Here is a 14,925-nt window from a genome sequence, read left to right as displayed (position 1 = left end):
GGTTCGACGCGGGCCGTGCAGGCCGGATTTTGGATGGTAAACTATCCTTTTATAATATGGGCTGGGTTACCTCTAAAATTGATTTCTGCGATTCAGAGTTTCAGACAGGAGTGTTTTCATGCGCATCGTGACGTTTGTTGCATTGTCCACAAGCTTTGTGGTTGCAACTCCAAAGAGACGTGAGAGCCCTGAAGCTGTATTGTTTTCAATATCAACATACTGTATACCGCCTATGAATCGTCTTTGTTCGTTTGGCTGATAAGTCATGGCAGAAAGTACTATTGGCTGATTTATTATGAGAGAAAAACACTGTTGAATGACTGGCAGATTCGGCTGATAAACCCAAACGAATAATTGGAATTTCCAATTCATGAACCATAAGGTGCTCTCTTTGTCCTGGGTTTTACATCTTTGAAAGTCTGAATGAAAGAAGATGAAGAAACTCGGATACTCAAACTTAAGCTTGTTTGTAGTACATGTAAGGCTTAAGATTATTATTAACCTCAGGCTTTGAAATAAACTTATAGTGCCTTAAGAAATGCCTCAGGTCTAAACTGAACTCATGTCTCAAAATCCAGGAAAAGAAAGTTTAGCAGCAATACTTCTGTCCTATCTTGATTTGGATGGGACACTGTTGAGCACTGCTATGGTGCTTTTAACTTTGCACATTGGAGACCTGACTTGTCATTGCTTAACTGATCAACCTCCTGAGACTGATAGTGACTTGTGCCAAATAGCCCACTTGAGAAGCATAAGGAAAACCATTCCATGGAGGACTTGGTATGTGAACCGTGACTTTCCATACAAGGTTCAGTGCTTTCAGACCTCGACAATTCAATCTCCATCCATCGTTTTCATGGTTAGACGATTGATGTGGCAATCTCTGCTGTTTAGCGAGAAATCCAGCAGTCAGACAAATGGTCATTATAAAGGTACAAACTACCAAGATGCTCTCAATAATTCTCTACTTTTCCATTCCATTTCGCAAAGATGGCGAGGGGTTGGGGGGGGGGGGAGAGAGAACCTTGCAGCTTAACGATGAGCAGACGCTCAGTTCCTCCACAACAGGGGAGATATGTAAGTAGTAGACGTTTGGTGACTGTTGTATAGTTGTCGGTCAGGATAAGCTGGAGCAACTGAATTCTATGCAACTTTTTAATTGCCAAATGATATTTTTATGAGAATTATCAGCAAGTGTACTTACGAAAATGAATATCATGAGTTTAAGTTTTTAGCTTGTAGGAAGGACTAGATGATCAATGGTGAACTACACCACATGTAACACATGCAGCAACCAGCAAGTCATATTTTTCCAGGCAGAGATTTGGAGGTCAAGGAGAACAAACAGGACGGCACACTGCATCTTTGTATGAGGGTGATGAACTCTGCACTAGTCTCTAACTACAAAGCCAAAATTGTTGAACTGAATGTCATCTTGGCAATCTGCCTCTGAACTAGCACCAAGACTGTCCTGCGTGCAGAGTCCAGGGTTTCCTTCTGTCTTCTACGAGTGTCGAGTACCATCATTTTCAGTCCTGACGATTTTTCAGGGCATGCTCCAATACATCAATGAGATATGATTGTATCTGCAATTCGGAGAGCTAGAAGTCGTGGAAACACAGTAGCAGTGATTAGCTGTCCAGCTTGTGGCCAGAAGTGTCTGTCCGAGCCCATCTATTCTTTGATTCCTGAATCATGTTTTGTAATTGTAATCGGTAGATAACAATAAAGGCTCCTACGTGTAATATGATTTGAAATTCTAGATCGTTACTAGTATATTGCTCGTGCTAACTGCTAACGCTATGGTGATGTCTAGAAACTTCAAACTTTTCTTGTTTCCAGCGACCGGTAAAACATCTCTATCCATCGGATTTTATGACTAACTACTAAAAGTCCTCAATGCCATAACCTTCTAGCAAAACCATAAAGTTTTAGCACCAATTGGCCCATATAAGATGTAGAGATCTTACAACATTAAAGAATCTCCAATATAAACATTGATAATCACATATTATGAAAAACAAAAGGAATACAATATACATTAAAAAAAAGAAAATATTGGGAAAGAAATAAAATGCAGGATACCTTTATACCCAAAAGGGTAGCTAAACATCAAATGCTTTCTTGTCCAGAATTCTGGTTTCAGATTGAAAAATCCAAGATAATTTTAATGGAGTCCACAATCTTTCACATTCACAGCAGTGCATGGATTAGAGAAGTTTTTAACAATATCCAATTATTTAAATAGAGAAATAAAGAAGGCAGAGGTTGGCTTGCACTTTAGCATAGCACGCTCGAGTATCCTGTGGAGGCCAGCAGCATATATCAAATATGTTTTCTCAAATTCCACAAGCAAACAACCAAGCTAGAGGGGCAGCACAGAAGGAGAGGATACTACCGGTTGCGAGAGAAGTTGATGGCGAGGCTTCTTGTTGTGTCAGCTATAGATCTTGTAACATTTGAACATCATCACTGGTTGATTTACTCAAGAGTTCTTCTCCATCTCCAGTAAAAACATAATCTCTGGTGCTTTATTTTTTTTTCTCTCTTTAATGCAAATAGCAACTGGTGGACCACACCTTCAGTAATAGCCAGGTTAGTGACGGGACCAAGAAGAGTTACTAATAACTCAATAGCCAGGTAATCTGTTCCCAATGGAAACCAGTGGTAGTGCACTATTGGCATAATGTGCCTGTACGCAAAACTAAAACAAGAAATATATCACTAAGCCATTAACCACCATTAACATCAGTTGAACACCAAACGCAAATGCAACAAATTTATGGAAAGTAATATATAACATATTTGCTGGTAAAAGCGAGACAAACATCTAAAACATGAATACTGGTGAATCATATAAAATAATAAAACATGAATACTGGTGAATCATATAACACATAAATGTGTTATTGAGTTCAAGCATCCCATGCCACATAAATTTCTGACAGGAAACCCAGTTTCCACCTTCAAGCGTCGTTTTTTTTTGAAATTGATATAGAAAGTCGATTACATAGTTAACCTACATCGACTAGCATACAGTGCCCCAAGCACTCAGAAAGTTTTTCTCAACAATCCCTTGAATTCAAGCTGGCAGAAATGGCCTCAGTTAAATGACGGCAACATCAAATTGCAAAGGAGCAAAGCCTTTCTGGCAACATCAACTTCATATGCCTCCCAAGTAAATGAGACTAAGGAACAGAATCAGTGGTTGCCCTCTGATGGCAGAGCATAGGAGAATGCAGGCTGTGGAGCAGTTGGTGGAGCTGGAGGAGCACCAGAAGTCGGACCTGCAGGTGCTGGTGGATTCGCTTGGTAAATGGCTGGAGGTGCTGCACTGTTAGGAATGGGGGCACCTGGGACTCCAGATGTTGGAGGTGGTAGTGTTGGAGGCCTTGGGAGTGGGGCCATCTGCATCGGCATAGAACCAGGTGGAGCGCCCGGTTGTGGCATGGAGCCAGGTGGGGCGCCTGGTTGTGGCATGGAGCCAGGTGGGGCGCCTGGTTGCGGCATGGTTGGTGGAGCACCAGGATAACCTGACATATTTGAAAAAAGAAAAACAGTAACACAAAGTAGTCATTGTTTGGTTTGAATAAGTGACATATATCAGGATATCAATGGTTTTTATGAAAAATGTAAAGGACATCTTCCAAAGGCCATAGGCCAACTTATCAGTTGTGCGAAGTCAGCACAACAATAAGCAACTACCTCCATCCACAAGTATAAGCATTTCTAGGAATTTTAGAACATTAAGGAGGAAGCAAAATGACTGGTAACCTCTAATCGATCGCTAAGATTACTGAGATGCAGTGCCTTTACAGAGATGCCAGATACATAAGGCTCCAATTAAAATTATAAATACCAACATCATGTTGATGCAAACAAATATTTTCTAGTTATGCGGGAGAGATAAGGTTGATTACACAGGAAATGCTTACATCTGTAGACAAATTTTGAATGCTAGAAGTAGTAAATAAGGATGAGGGAGAGGGAGGGTTGATTTACAACTAGTAAACAATGATGCTTATAACACTTGTCAATATGATCTATAACTTACTCTGTACAAATCTATCTTCACAATTACAGACACAGTCTATTTATCAACTAATAGAAAAATAGTACCATGGTTTGAGATAAACATGAAAACAAAAATATCAGAGTACTCTAATTTAAGCATTTTAGGTCTCCAATTCTCCACTCATCACAAACCACATGATTAATTGCTTTAGTAAAGGTAAAAAACTGGGGGAGTTTTTGTCCTAAAAAATTTGTTCCTTTCCCCAGGAAAAAAATATCAGTACAGAACAGTTTGCACATATTTGTTTCCTTGCAGAAAATGAAGACCAGTTTCTTCCGGATTGAAACTGTGCAAAGGGTTTAGAGATCATTTAAAGTCACTAGTAACTACAAACCAGGATGTACTCAAAACAAATAAATCCATGAAATTTCATGATACAAAATGAACCAGACCTAATTAACCGACATATGGTAGGTAATGAGCGTACCAATGCAGAAGAACCTGAATCGGGCCATAACAAACAAACAAGTAGCAGTCTTTGCAGAACATTCAACTTTTGATGTTTGTTCTGCTAATGTTGGAGGCAGGGGTAAATGTAGTTATTTCATCTTCAATGAAGAAAGCAATATATAATTAATGGGAAGAGGCATAAATTATGGGTTATAGACATGTACACATAGTAGCCATCATAATAGATGCTAGCAATCATGATGAAGGATACAAACAGCAGCCCTGTTTACCTGGAACACCTGGAGCTGGTAAAATCGGGGGCCTAACTCCTGGCATCAATGGTGCTTGAGGGAATCCATGAGGCATGCCAGGGGTTGGCAGAATTGGGAGACGAGGGCGGGCTACAGCTCCTGGGAATGCGAGCATATGTTGGTTGAAAGGGGCACCTGCCTGGAAAGCTGCAGCTTGTCCAAGATGCTCCTTGATTCTTTGATCAATTAAACTTTGAGTTTGCTGCTCCTCAAATTGCTGATAGTAGGTTCGAACATTAGCCTAGAATATTTCAAATAAGGTTCAGTAACATTTTATTATAGATGAATAGGCACGGAAAAAAAATTTGGGCTATGGAGACTATACAAAGGATAAAATAAATACCTTGTGTTTGTATCCAGCATTGTGTTGCTTCCGGACAGATGGCTGCAACATTTTTTACAAAAGTAGTCAACTCATGTTTCAAAAATAAGACAAGAAATAAAAACAGAGTACATGGCAGCAAAGAGCAAACACCATTCTTGGATTTATACAGTTTGCAGAAGCAACTATGTTGAAATCACTTGAGTATGTAATATACATGAAAGTCCAAAAGGGAGAACACCTATTTCAATTCAGGAAGCCAAGAGAATTGTAGTTTGTGAATATCTCATACATTATGCTAGCCTGAATATGCAGCTACCTAGTGCACGGCTACATAAAGGATGGAACACTCATGTCTATATCGAGCATCAATAATTTCAAGGACCACACAATGTCACAAAATATTCTTAGGGAGTTGGAAACAAAATTGAATTGAGCCACTTCGATGAACAAACATGAATAGGTGGCATAAATAACTCTTATTTCGCTTATGTTCATTAAAGCTTATACTTGGCAGCAACACAAATTATGCTTAGACTAGATTACTGCATGCAATCCTAAGGAAACCTACAAAGAAATGATGAGCCTGTTACATGTCTCTAGCCTTAGAAAATTGAAGCAAAACAAGACACTAACCGAGTCATGGGTCAGGTAGGTGTCGCAGTAGTCACAGTAATACCTGCACGATAAGAACAAGACAGAAGTCAGAACACGAGCTAAGACAGTAAATCGAAAGGAACACAACAACGCAGCACAGACAGAGGCAGGTAGTATCATCTAACCCAAACCCCAATCCCACCGCATCGTGGAATCGACAAGCCAGATCTTGGCGCAAATCATGGGACGCCAGTGCTAGGGCTTCAAATCCCACGCCTATCACCCCCCCCCCCCCCCCCACCCCAGTACCCCACAACTGTACCCCTGCGGATGGACATATGGACGCAAGTTTAGTAGCCAAGACGAAGAAGCACTCACCGAGGCATCGCAGCGGCGGATGACGGCGGCGGACTCGGTCGAGAACGGAGCCGAGAACGGACGGCGGCGGCAGAGGACGGCGGAGGACTCTCGAAGGGCTCGTGAAGCAAAGAGCAGGGCTGGGCCGGTCAATGGCATGTAGGCCCATCCAAGTCGGGCTCGATGATGGCCCATAATCTTAGTCCACGAGCCCACCGGCGTACCGTGTCTGCACAGCGAGTGGTGCTAACGACCTCGCCCTCCTCGGCGCAGCGCAGCCGCCGCTGGCTGCCAGAGATGGCTCGTCGCGGTGTACAGCTCCTGGTGGCACGGGGGATCTCCTCGTCGCCGAGCCTTTCTCGAAGGATCAAGCAAACAGGTGAGGCGCGTCTTTCTTGTTTCACTTATTTCGGTTTCCTAGCTCGCTTTCGAGAAACTGCGGGCAGTCTCAATACCCTGGCTATCAGTGTAGTGTTGGTGTATGGGTGTGCTTAGCACGTTTTTGGATTTCGCATGAAGTTTTAATGAGAACTATATTGCTCGGATTTATAGAGACCAGACAAAATTGGAAGCAGTGTGGTGGTAGTGGGGCTATGAGGTTGGGATGGATGTAGATTTGCGTTGTGAAACATGCTTTCAACTACCTGGTGTATCCAAAAGGAAAAAAAAAACGATGGATTCTTTTGATATATCACCAGAATGCGGAACATACATTAGTGAGGTGTCGCGATGTACTGTATATGCAGCAAAAATTGTATTGCAGTTTGTTTTATTTGGGGTTCTGTTAGAGTTTGTGGGAATTCACAACCTCAGCTTTGTATAATTGCAAAAGGGAAGATATTACATAAGTCAGATTTGATGAATTGCTGACACATAATATGTCTGTTGATATTTAGTAATGTAATGTGGAATTTGCTATGTTTAGTATGAGTAATTAATTCCTATGTTCAATCAATACCAGAAACCAAGTAGAATGAATTTCCTACAAACATAGTTCACAAGTTGTCCTTCCAGATTAGAAGCTGAAGCGAGTCTTGATTTGACGTGCATTTTGTTAGTTTTTAGTTCTAAGCAACAACAAAAAAGCTTTTCTAATGATGACTGAAATGCCATGTTTTTTCTTACTATCTTTTCCCCTTTCCTTGACCACTCTTGATTTTTTTGGCTTTCAGAAAGTGAGATTGTTCGGATGTTTCATCCTCCAGTTCGTCAGAGTGAGGAAGCAATAGCAACCATTGTGCCAAGATACGCGCATTCTGTGCGTGTCTTGGATGAGAGGTTCATTAGGATCCTGAAGATATTCAAGTGGGGCCCTGATGCTGAGAAGGCACTGGAGGTTCTCATGCTTAGAGTTGATCACTGGTTGGTACGGGAGGTTATGAAAACTGACATTGGGGTCAACGTGAAGATGCAGTTCTTCAGATGGGCTGCAAAGCGGAGGAATTATGAGCATGACACATCCACTTACATGGCATTGATACGTTGTTTGGAAGTAGTGGAGCAGTATGGTGAGATGTGGAAGATGATCCAAGAAATGGTACGGAACCCCATTTGCGTTGTCACCCCAACAGAGCTTTCAGAGGTAGTTCGAATGCTGGGGAATGCTAAGATGGTCAGCAAGGCAATTGCAATCTTCTACCAGATCAAAACGCGGAAGTGTCAGCCAACTGCGCAGGCATATAACAGCATGATAATAATGTTGATGCATGAGGGCCAATATGGGAAAGTCCATGAACTATACAATGAGATGAGCACTGAGGGTCATTGCTTCCCAGACACTATGACGTACAGCGCACTGATTTCTGCTTTTTGCAAACTAGGTCGCCGTGATTCAGCAACTCAGTTGTTGAATGAGATGAAGGAGAACGGAATGCAGCCAACTACTAAGATATATACAATGCTAATAACTTTGTTCTTCAAATTGGATGATGTTCATGGAGCATTGAGTTTGTTTGAAGAGATGAGGCATCAGTATTGCCGACCGGATGTATTTACTTACACTGAGTTGATCAGGGGCCTTGGTAAAGCTGGCAGAATAGATGAAGCATATCACTTCTTCTATGAAATGCAGCGAGAAGGCTGCAGGCCAGACACGGTTGTTATGAATAATATGATAAATTTCTTAGGCAAGGCTGGTCGTTTGGATGATGCTATGAAGTTGTTTCAGGAGATGGGAACATTGCGGTGCATTCCTAGTGTGGTGACATACAATACTATCATAAAAGCACTTTTTGAATCAAAATCTCGTGCTTCTGAGGTTCCATCTTGGTTTGAGAGAATGAAGGAAAGTGGAATCTCCCCCAGTTCATTCACCTATTCTATCCTGATTGATGGATTCTGCAAAACCAACAGGATGGAGAAGGCCATGATGCTACTGGAGGAGATGGATGAAAAGGGTTTCCCTCCATGTCCAGCGGCATATTGCAGCCTGATTGATGCTCTTGGAAAAGCTAAGCGCTATGATCTTGCTTGTGAGCTTTTTCAGGAACTAAAGGAAAATTGTGGCTCGTCCAGTGCTCGGGTATATGCAGTTATGATTAAACACTTAGGAAAGGCTGGACGACTTGATGATGCTATAAATATGTTTGATGAAATGAACAAACTTGGCTGTGCTCCTGATGTTTATGCGTACAATGCTCTCATGTCCGGATTAGCAAGAACAGGCATGCTTGATGAAGCTCTTAGTACAATGAGAAGAATGCAAGAGCATGGGTGTATTCCTGATATCAACTCATACAATATTATCCTTAACGGGCTGGCAAAAACAGGAGGACCTCATCGTGCAATGGAGATGCTTTCTAACATGAAACAATCTACAGTAAGACCTGATGTTGTCTCTTATAATACTGTCCTTGGTGCCTTGAGTCATGCTGGCATGTTTGAGGAGGCAGCAAAGCTGATGGAAGAGATGAATACATTGGGGTTTGAGTATGATCTTATTACATATTCGTCTATACTTGAGGCTATTGGAAAGGTCGATCATGAATATACTGGCCAAGGTTGCTGATGCGCAATAGATGGGAGTTGTTTGTTTTCCACGTAATACACCTAATGCGGGCTTGCTTTCTTGAAAAAAAAAATCTTTAGGAGAGCTTTATCTGTTTGCATGTGTGAAAAGATGTGCCTCATGCTTACTCAGGTGAATTGTTGTACAAGACAATACTGAAGACTGAAACTGATCAAACTGTAAAGGTGTATATTTCACTAATTGATCATGTCTCCTGTATTGTCCAGGCCTAGTGTCTTTTGCTAATACACAATTACAAGTCTAACTTCAGTTAGTTTTTGTGAAGGTGTGAATCATCGAAGAATTTCCTGAAAGGTTTGAGATCATTGAAGCACAAGCCTAACTACTATATGTTGAGATGTTTCTTCAGCAACCCACATTCACAGGTATACATTCCTGAAGTCCAAGCAGGTGTTACTATGCACAACTCTGATTTTTTTTTTTTCAATCATTCTATTACAGTGAAATAAAAATATGGAATACTTATTTGTCACACGTTTCTCTTGTGTGGCCATGTCCTGGATTTGGACATGGATAAATCCTGGTGTTCTTTTGATGTTAGCACTGCTGAAACTGACTTGTTATTTTCATTTACTACTCTAATGGTAATGGGGCCAATGTCTGGGCTTCGTCCTCAATGTATTATAACCTTTTGAGATTGGATTGTTTACATGTTTTTAAACAACCTTTTCACGCCCATGCACCTTATATTATCATCCAACCTGCTCCCTTTGTTGGAGAGGAACTTAAAATTCTTCCAAGATTGTTGACCTAACTCACAGATCACAAGATCACTAACTGTTGTCCATGGACAAAATATAATGTGATTACATAAAGTTCACTGTTTGTATTTTTTTTCATGTGAATTCTGGAATCTGGACGAATCATTATCGGGCGTTTATATATCGCATGCAAGCATCTGATAACCTAGTTAGCACATTTTATTATTTTTTTCATACGTGTGAATTCTGGAATCTGGGTGAATCATCATCTAATGTTATCCTATATCGCATGCAAGCATCTGATAGCCTAGTTAGCATGTTTTATTGTTTTATTGTTTGAATCATTGTATTTCTGCCTTAGGTATGGGCATTATAGTTTGCTTGAAAACAAAACATACAAGGTACTTAGCCTACCCTTGTTGTTTTAAGTTACACGTTGCGGATTTGAATTGGCCAGCAAGCACTTTTTTATCTGGAGAAACACCTTATTAGACATAGGGAGTCCATATAGCCATCTAGGCATATGGCACTTGATCAGAATTCGGAAGCAAGATTAAAGAATGGCATATTAAAAGTTGTTTACCCACATCTTGATCACATTACTGTTTATATGCACAGGATAGTGATCTTTTCCCTTCTGTTATTACTAGAATCATGATGCTAGTGTTATATTTATGACCAATTGTTTTCAGGGGGATTGTTATCTCACTGGAAGATGGTACATTGAAGTTTCTATGCTTGCCTCGGATTGCAAATGATGTTCCAGCCACTGGAAGGTCATTTGCCGGAACAAAAACTCAGGGTGTTGTAACTTATCAGTTGTCAGAATATTTGATTTGAGTGTCCATGCCTCAGAACCTACAGGTGTGTTTCAGTATCATGTCTCCCGTAGGCCATAGCTTCTGTCCATATCCTGCTCAATGGTACTGAGTACCGAGTAGCAAGGTTCCTACTCAAACCAGCTAGGCGAAGGTGTTTACCCAACTAAAAGTTCACACCACTCAAACCAGCTGAGGATAACTTAGTAGGATAATGATGTTCCTTTGTGCAGTGCTCAATTGCACATACTTGCACCCTTGGACCATTGCATGTGAATATCAGACGTTTACTCTTCTTTACTATTGACTTGAGACATGCATTTTAGGTAATTGTGATCAGGCTCAAACTTCTATGCTGAATTGGTGACTATACAGGTGAATGAATCACGTTTAGCTGAAGACTTGGAGCAAACTTGGGAGGTCTTTGCTGAGCCAATACAGAAAGTAAGGCCTCTGTTTTCTTCTGTCCATTTCCCCTTGAAATCTGTTCTGGTTGCTGTCAGAAAGTGCTTAGGCCTTGTTTGTTCCTAAAAACTTTTGCAATTTTTTTCAGATTTCCCGTCACATCGAATCTTGCGGCACATGCATAGAGCATTAAATATAGATAAAAAGAATAACTAATTGCATAGTTTACCTGTAATTTGCAAGACGAACCTTTTGAGCCTAGTTAATCCATACCGAACCTTATGAGAAGCTGAAGGACCTGACGAGAGGCCAAGCTGTCACGATCACGAAGGACAGCATGCAACAGTTCATTGATGGTCTAGACATACCGGAGGTGGTTCGATCAAAGCTTTGGGACTTGGGAGCTAACCCCGCATTCGTATACTGGGCTAGCGGAGGATTTGGCCAGAGACATCGAGAAGTGGGTTGATCTTGAATCTGGATTTCAAATCAAAGTGACTTTCCGTTTAAAAATGGATAGCTCTCCACATTTTTTTTTTCTTTTTGACAACGATATAGAGAAAAAAACAGACGGGAACACCCTGGAAAACAGAAGTTCAATGCTGCGTAGCCTTGAATAGTTGACCAAGATAATTTACGTGGTTCTCATTTATGATATTTTCGTCACATGTAAAATGCATCTCAAGGAATTATGTTAGCTGTATCTTCACGGAAAATTACCGAGCTTAAAAAGTTGCTTGCTCGATTTCTTGTAAGTACGGAGTTGTTTTGCAACGCCTAGTGCGGCAAGCTAAAAATGCTTATGTCACTATTTTTATTTAGTTGCCGGCTTGCCCGGTACTCTGGTAGCGGTAGTGAACGAATCTGGGTAACACGAATTCGATTTAGAACGGATTTGATAATAACAAGTCATTTTGGGAATTGGTGGTCGTCGGCGATTTCTTGAGCCGCAGCTTTGCCGCCTATGCCAACGCCAACCAAGACAAACGGGCCTCAAGCTTTCCAGTCTGGGCCGGATACCTTCGGGCTTGGCTTCCTGGGCCGTTTCGTCTTGTACTTTTCCTTCTGGTGGCTTGGCGCGCACCGTGACATCCAGCCAGCAACGGCGTCTCTTCTTCGACTCTTTTCCTAGTTCGCTTGACGCCGTGGCAGCCCGGCCTAGAGTCCTTCTCGCGCCAACCAAAGCGACGGCTCCTCTCCCCCGCAGCCTAGGGTTCCCCTCTCGTCTCCCGTCGGATCAGTGAGCACGTCCTGCCAAGATCTCCCCTCGCCGCGCTCTCCCGATGGCGACCAGCGACGAGCTCGCCCAGATCGACATCTCCAAGGAGGTACGCACGTCATTCCGCGTCGATCCTCATGCGCTGCGGAACGCCCGCCCGCGAGGTGTTCGACGGTTTGTCTGACCCACTGGTCCTGCAGGAGAAGGACAAGCTGGTGGCGGAGGTGATGCGCTACGTGCTCTTCAAGACGCACCAGAACTCCGACTGCCCCATCAAGCGGGAGGAGCTCACCGGGATCGTCACCAAGAACTACCGCCAGCGCGCCCTGCCCACGCTCGTCATCAACGAGGCCAAGGACAGGCTCGCCGCCACCTTCGGGTACGAGATGAGGGAGCTGCAGAGGACCCGCGCGCCGGCCACGCGCTCTGGCCGGCCGTCACAGTCGCAGCGTAAGGCGTCCTTATTTTTCTTTCTTCACATTTATTATTATTTTTTGTTCCTTTACTCTGCATCGGTCATCACAGTGGTTATGGACTGGCAATGACTGATGAAATTCGTGGGAAATGTCTTTAGTTAACGTGGAGGCCAAGAGCTATGTTCTGGTCAGCAACTTAGACCCTGAGGTGTACAGCAAGTATGTTGAGGACAAAGGCGCTGCCCATCTGTCTGGCTTTGCTTTCGCTGTCATTAGCACTATTCATCTTGCTGGTGGCAAAATGCCTGAAGGTAAGGAAAGGAGGTCAAATTACGTATTTTGGTTGGGAAACGTCATCCTCTGATGTTCCTAAGTGCATTCGATCACATTTCAGAGGACCTCTGGCATCAGTTGAAGCGGGTGGGTTTGAATGAGAATGATGAAACTCACCCTGTTCTTGGTAACAATAAGCAGAAGCTCGAACACCTAGTGCAGCAAAGGTTGGTTTGGTGTGTGGTTTGGAATCTATAGTTTACTGCAAAGAATTTGGTTGCTGTATCGGTTCCCTTGATGCAGGTTCCTGCTGAAGGAGAAAGTTGCTGGACCAGAAGGCCATTTCATGATGTATGAACTTGCTGAGAGGGCATTGGATGAATCCATCAGTGCGAAGATTAAAGATCATATTTCACAGGTTTGTAAGCATCACAATGTGGTGATAGCATTACACCTTTCTATCTGTTAAAAGTACTGACTTTTCCACGGTAACAGCAAAGGTGATAATGTGTCAGGATATATAAATAACAGCTATACAGACCATCATGCTTAAAAGTGATCCCAGATGCTTGTACCATTAACTGTGTATAATGCATCTTTATTTTTGAACCAACCCAAAGAATTTTATATAGTGTCATTACTCATGATTAAGATTGCTATGCCTTCTGGATTTCTTGCTTTCCTATCATTGGAGAAGTTAGTTGGCATTAATTTTCCTTAGCCTGTTAGCCATATGTATGTACAGGAGGTTGCTTGTTTTCTGCTTCTAGTGCCTAGTAGTGCACATGTATTTGTTCCATAAGTCTTTGAAAGATGAATAAAAACTGCAAGCAATTGCGGATCAAAATTTTATTTCACTTCTGATAACAAGCATCATAGAAGCAATCATCAGTAGGGAACTTGACATCCTGAATGCATTGGTAAACACTGAAATCAGATTCTAATGAGACCATGCTTGTGAAAGAATTATCCTTTTTTTCTTCTTATATTGTGAAATGTGAAATAACGTTGTGTGGTGTCTGCTAAAAAGAAACCTCTTCTTCTTTTTTTTATTCTTATTGTTGTGTAGGTTGTGGGCGCAAGCTTGCAGAAGTAGATCGAAGTGGATGGATATGACAATCAGTAGGTATTGCTGCTGCATCAGATATTTTCTTGTTTCTAGATCAAAGTATCACTCCATGTCCATTTCCTTCTAGGAAAATAATAAAGGTACTATTAGTAACATGTTTCTCTTATCTTATCTCTCAGCCTTGTAGGTTATCTGCCTTTGTGTTAGGAGTTAGGACAAGCTGACTCTCAGGCTGGGAAGCTATCTATCATCTTGCATGGATACGAGGCTTGTACTCTGCATGCAATTTTGTACAGGAGATGTGTGCATCACAAGCCGTGACAAATTTGGTGTTAGTATCCTTCAAATTAACTAAATTATGTGGACGACATGCTGTTGATCATCACAGCATGCTTGATACTACTACCTTTCGCAGTGACCTAATGAATGTCACAAAACAGTCAGCTTATGTTTCCATCGTCATTGCAGAAACCGTATTGTCAGTCATTGGATGCGTCGTCCTCTCTCATCTGTCTACCAGAACTTTCACCTTTCAGGGACCTGACCACAATGTAGCCAAACGTGTAGCGCTGTCTACCAGAGCTTTCACCTCCGGCTTTTCAGATGAGCTGTAGTATATCACTCATGGATGTATGATAATATCATTTTTCTAGCAGGATTATTCTAATGACCCACATAAAGCACAAACGCCTAGTAAATGGAGTTTACACAATTACCAATGTTTCTTTTTCAACTTGGTTGCCAATTAAGAGTAAAGATAAAACTAAACGTAGTAAATGGAGTTTCTGATAAGGAGCTATTTGAGAGAACAATACTTATATTGCATATAGACATTGAAGATGTAAAATGTTAGTAAATCATTTTGAAAAAGCACTTACACATTGTAAATATTTTCATAAATATAACATAAATAAAATGCCAAAGTTGCGTCTGAATAACGAGTG

At 41.7% G+C, this 14,925-nt stretch overlaps 3 protein-coding genes across 6 annotated transcripts; 2 read left to right on the top strand and 1 right to left on the bottom strand.

Moving 5' to 3' along the window:
• LOC8068597 (U1 small nuclear ribonucleoprotein C-2) lies at positions 2,832 to 6,221 on the bottom strand. The gene is made up of 5 exons (XM_002452521.2): positions 6,074 to 6,221; positions 5,735 to 5,777; positions 5,120 to 5,161; positions 4,756 to 5,017; positions 2,832 to 3,533 (listed from the first exon to the last, which is right to left on the bottom strand). The coding sequence occupies exons 1-5, from the start codon at positions 6,079 to 6,081 to the stop codon at positions 3,202 to 3,204; spliced, it is 687 nt and encodes a 228-aa protein (XP_002452566.1). The 5' UTR covers positions 6,082 to 6,221; the 3' UTR covers positions 2,832 to 3,201.
• Positions 6,208 to 11,661, top strand: LOC8068596 (pentatricopeptide repeat-containing protein At3g16010). Of its 2 annotated transcripts, none has more exons than XM_002454259.2 (6): positions 6,208 to 6,431; positions 7,225 to 9,244; positions 9,346 to 9,445; positions 10,474 to 10,645; positions 10,975 to 11,043; positions 11,153 to 11,661. In XM_002454259.2, exons 1-2 carry the CDS (start codon positions 6,236 to 6,238, stop codon positions 9,057 to 9,059), a joined length of 2,031 nt encoding a protein of 676 aa, XP_002454304.2. In that variant the 5' UTR covers positions 6,208 to 6,235; the 3' UTR covers positions 9,060 to 9,244; positions 9,346 to 9,445; positions 10,474 to 10,645; positions 10,975 to 11,043; positions 11,153 to 11,661. The 2 variants fall into 2 exon arrangements, with proteins under 2 accessions (XP_002454304.2, XP_021314610.1); XM_021458935.1 differs by having other exon boundaries at positions 10,926 to 11,043.
• Positions 11,888 to 14,700, top strand: LOC8068594 (melanoma-associated antigen 1). Of its 3 annotated transcripts, XR_002452135.1 has the most exons (8): positions 11,888 to 12,332; positions 12,424 to 12,673; positions 12,798 to 12,950; positions 13,034 to 13,139; positions 13,216 to 13,330; positions 13,982 to 14,038; positions 14,161 to 14,312; positions 14,450 to 14,700. XR_002452135.1 is itself a non-coding variant. In XM_002454257.2 (7 exons), the coding sequence occupies exons 1-6, from the start codon at positions 12,288 to 12,290 to the stop codon at positions 14,006 to 14,008; spliced, it is 696 nt and encodes a 231-aa protein (XP_002454302.1). In that variant the 5' UTR covers positions 11,888 to 12,287; the 3' UTR covers positions 14,009 to 14,034; positions 14,161 to 14,435. The 3 variants fall into 3 exon arrangements, 2 of the variants coding, with proteins under 2 accessions (XP_002454302.1, XP_021314611.1); XM_002454257.2 differs by lacking the exon at positions 14,450 to 14,700 and having other exon boundaries at positions 13,982 to 14,034; positions 14,161 to 14,435; XM_021458936.1 differs by lacking the exon at positions 14,450 to 14,700 and having other exon boundaries at positions 14,161 to 14,435.

This window comes from Sorghum bicolor, chromosome 4 (genome assembly GCF_000003195.3).
Source record: "Sorghum bicolor cultivar BTx623 chromosome 4, Sorghum_bicolor_NCBIv3, whole genome shotgun sequence".
Taxonomy (NCBI): domain Eukaryota; kingdom Viridiplantae; phylum Streptophyta; class Magnoliopsida; order Poales; family Poaceae; genus Sorghum; species Sorghum bicolor.
This window is presented reverse-complemented; position numbering and strand designations above follow the sequence as displayed.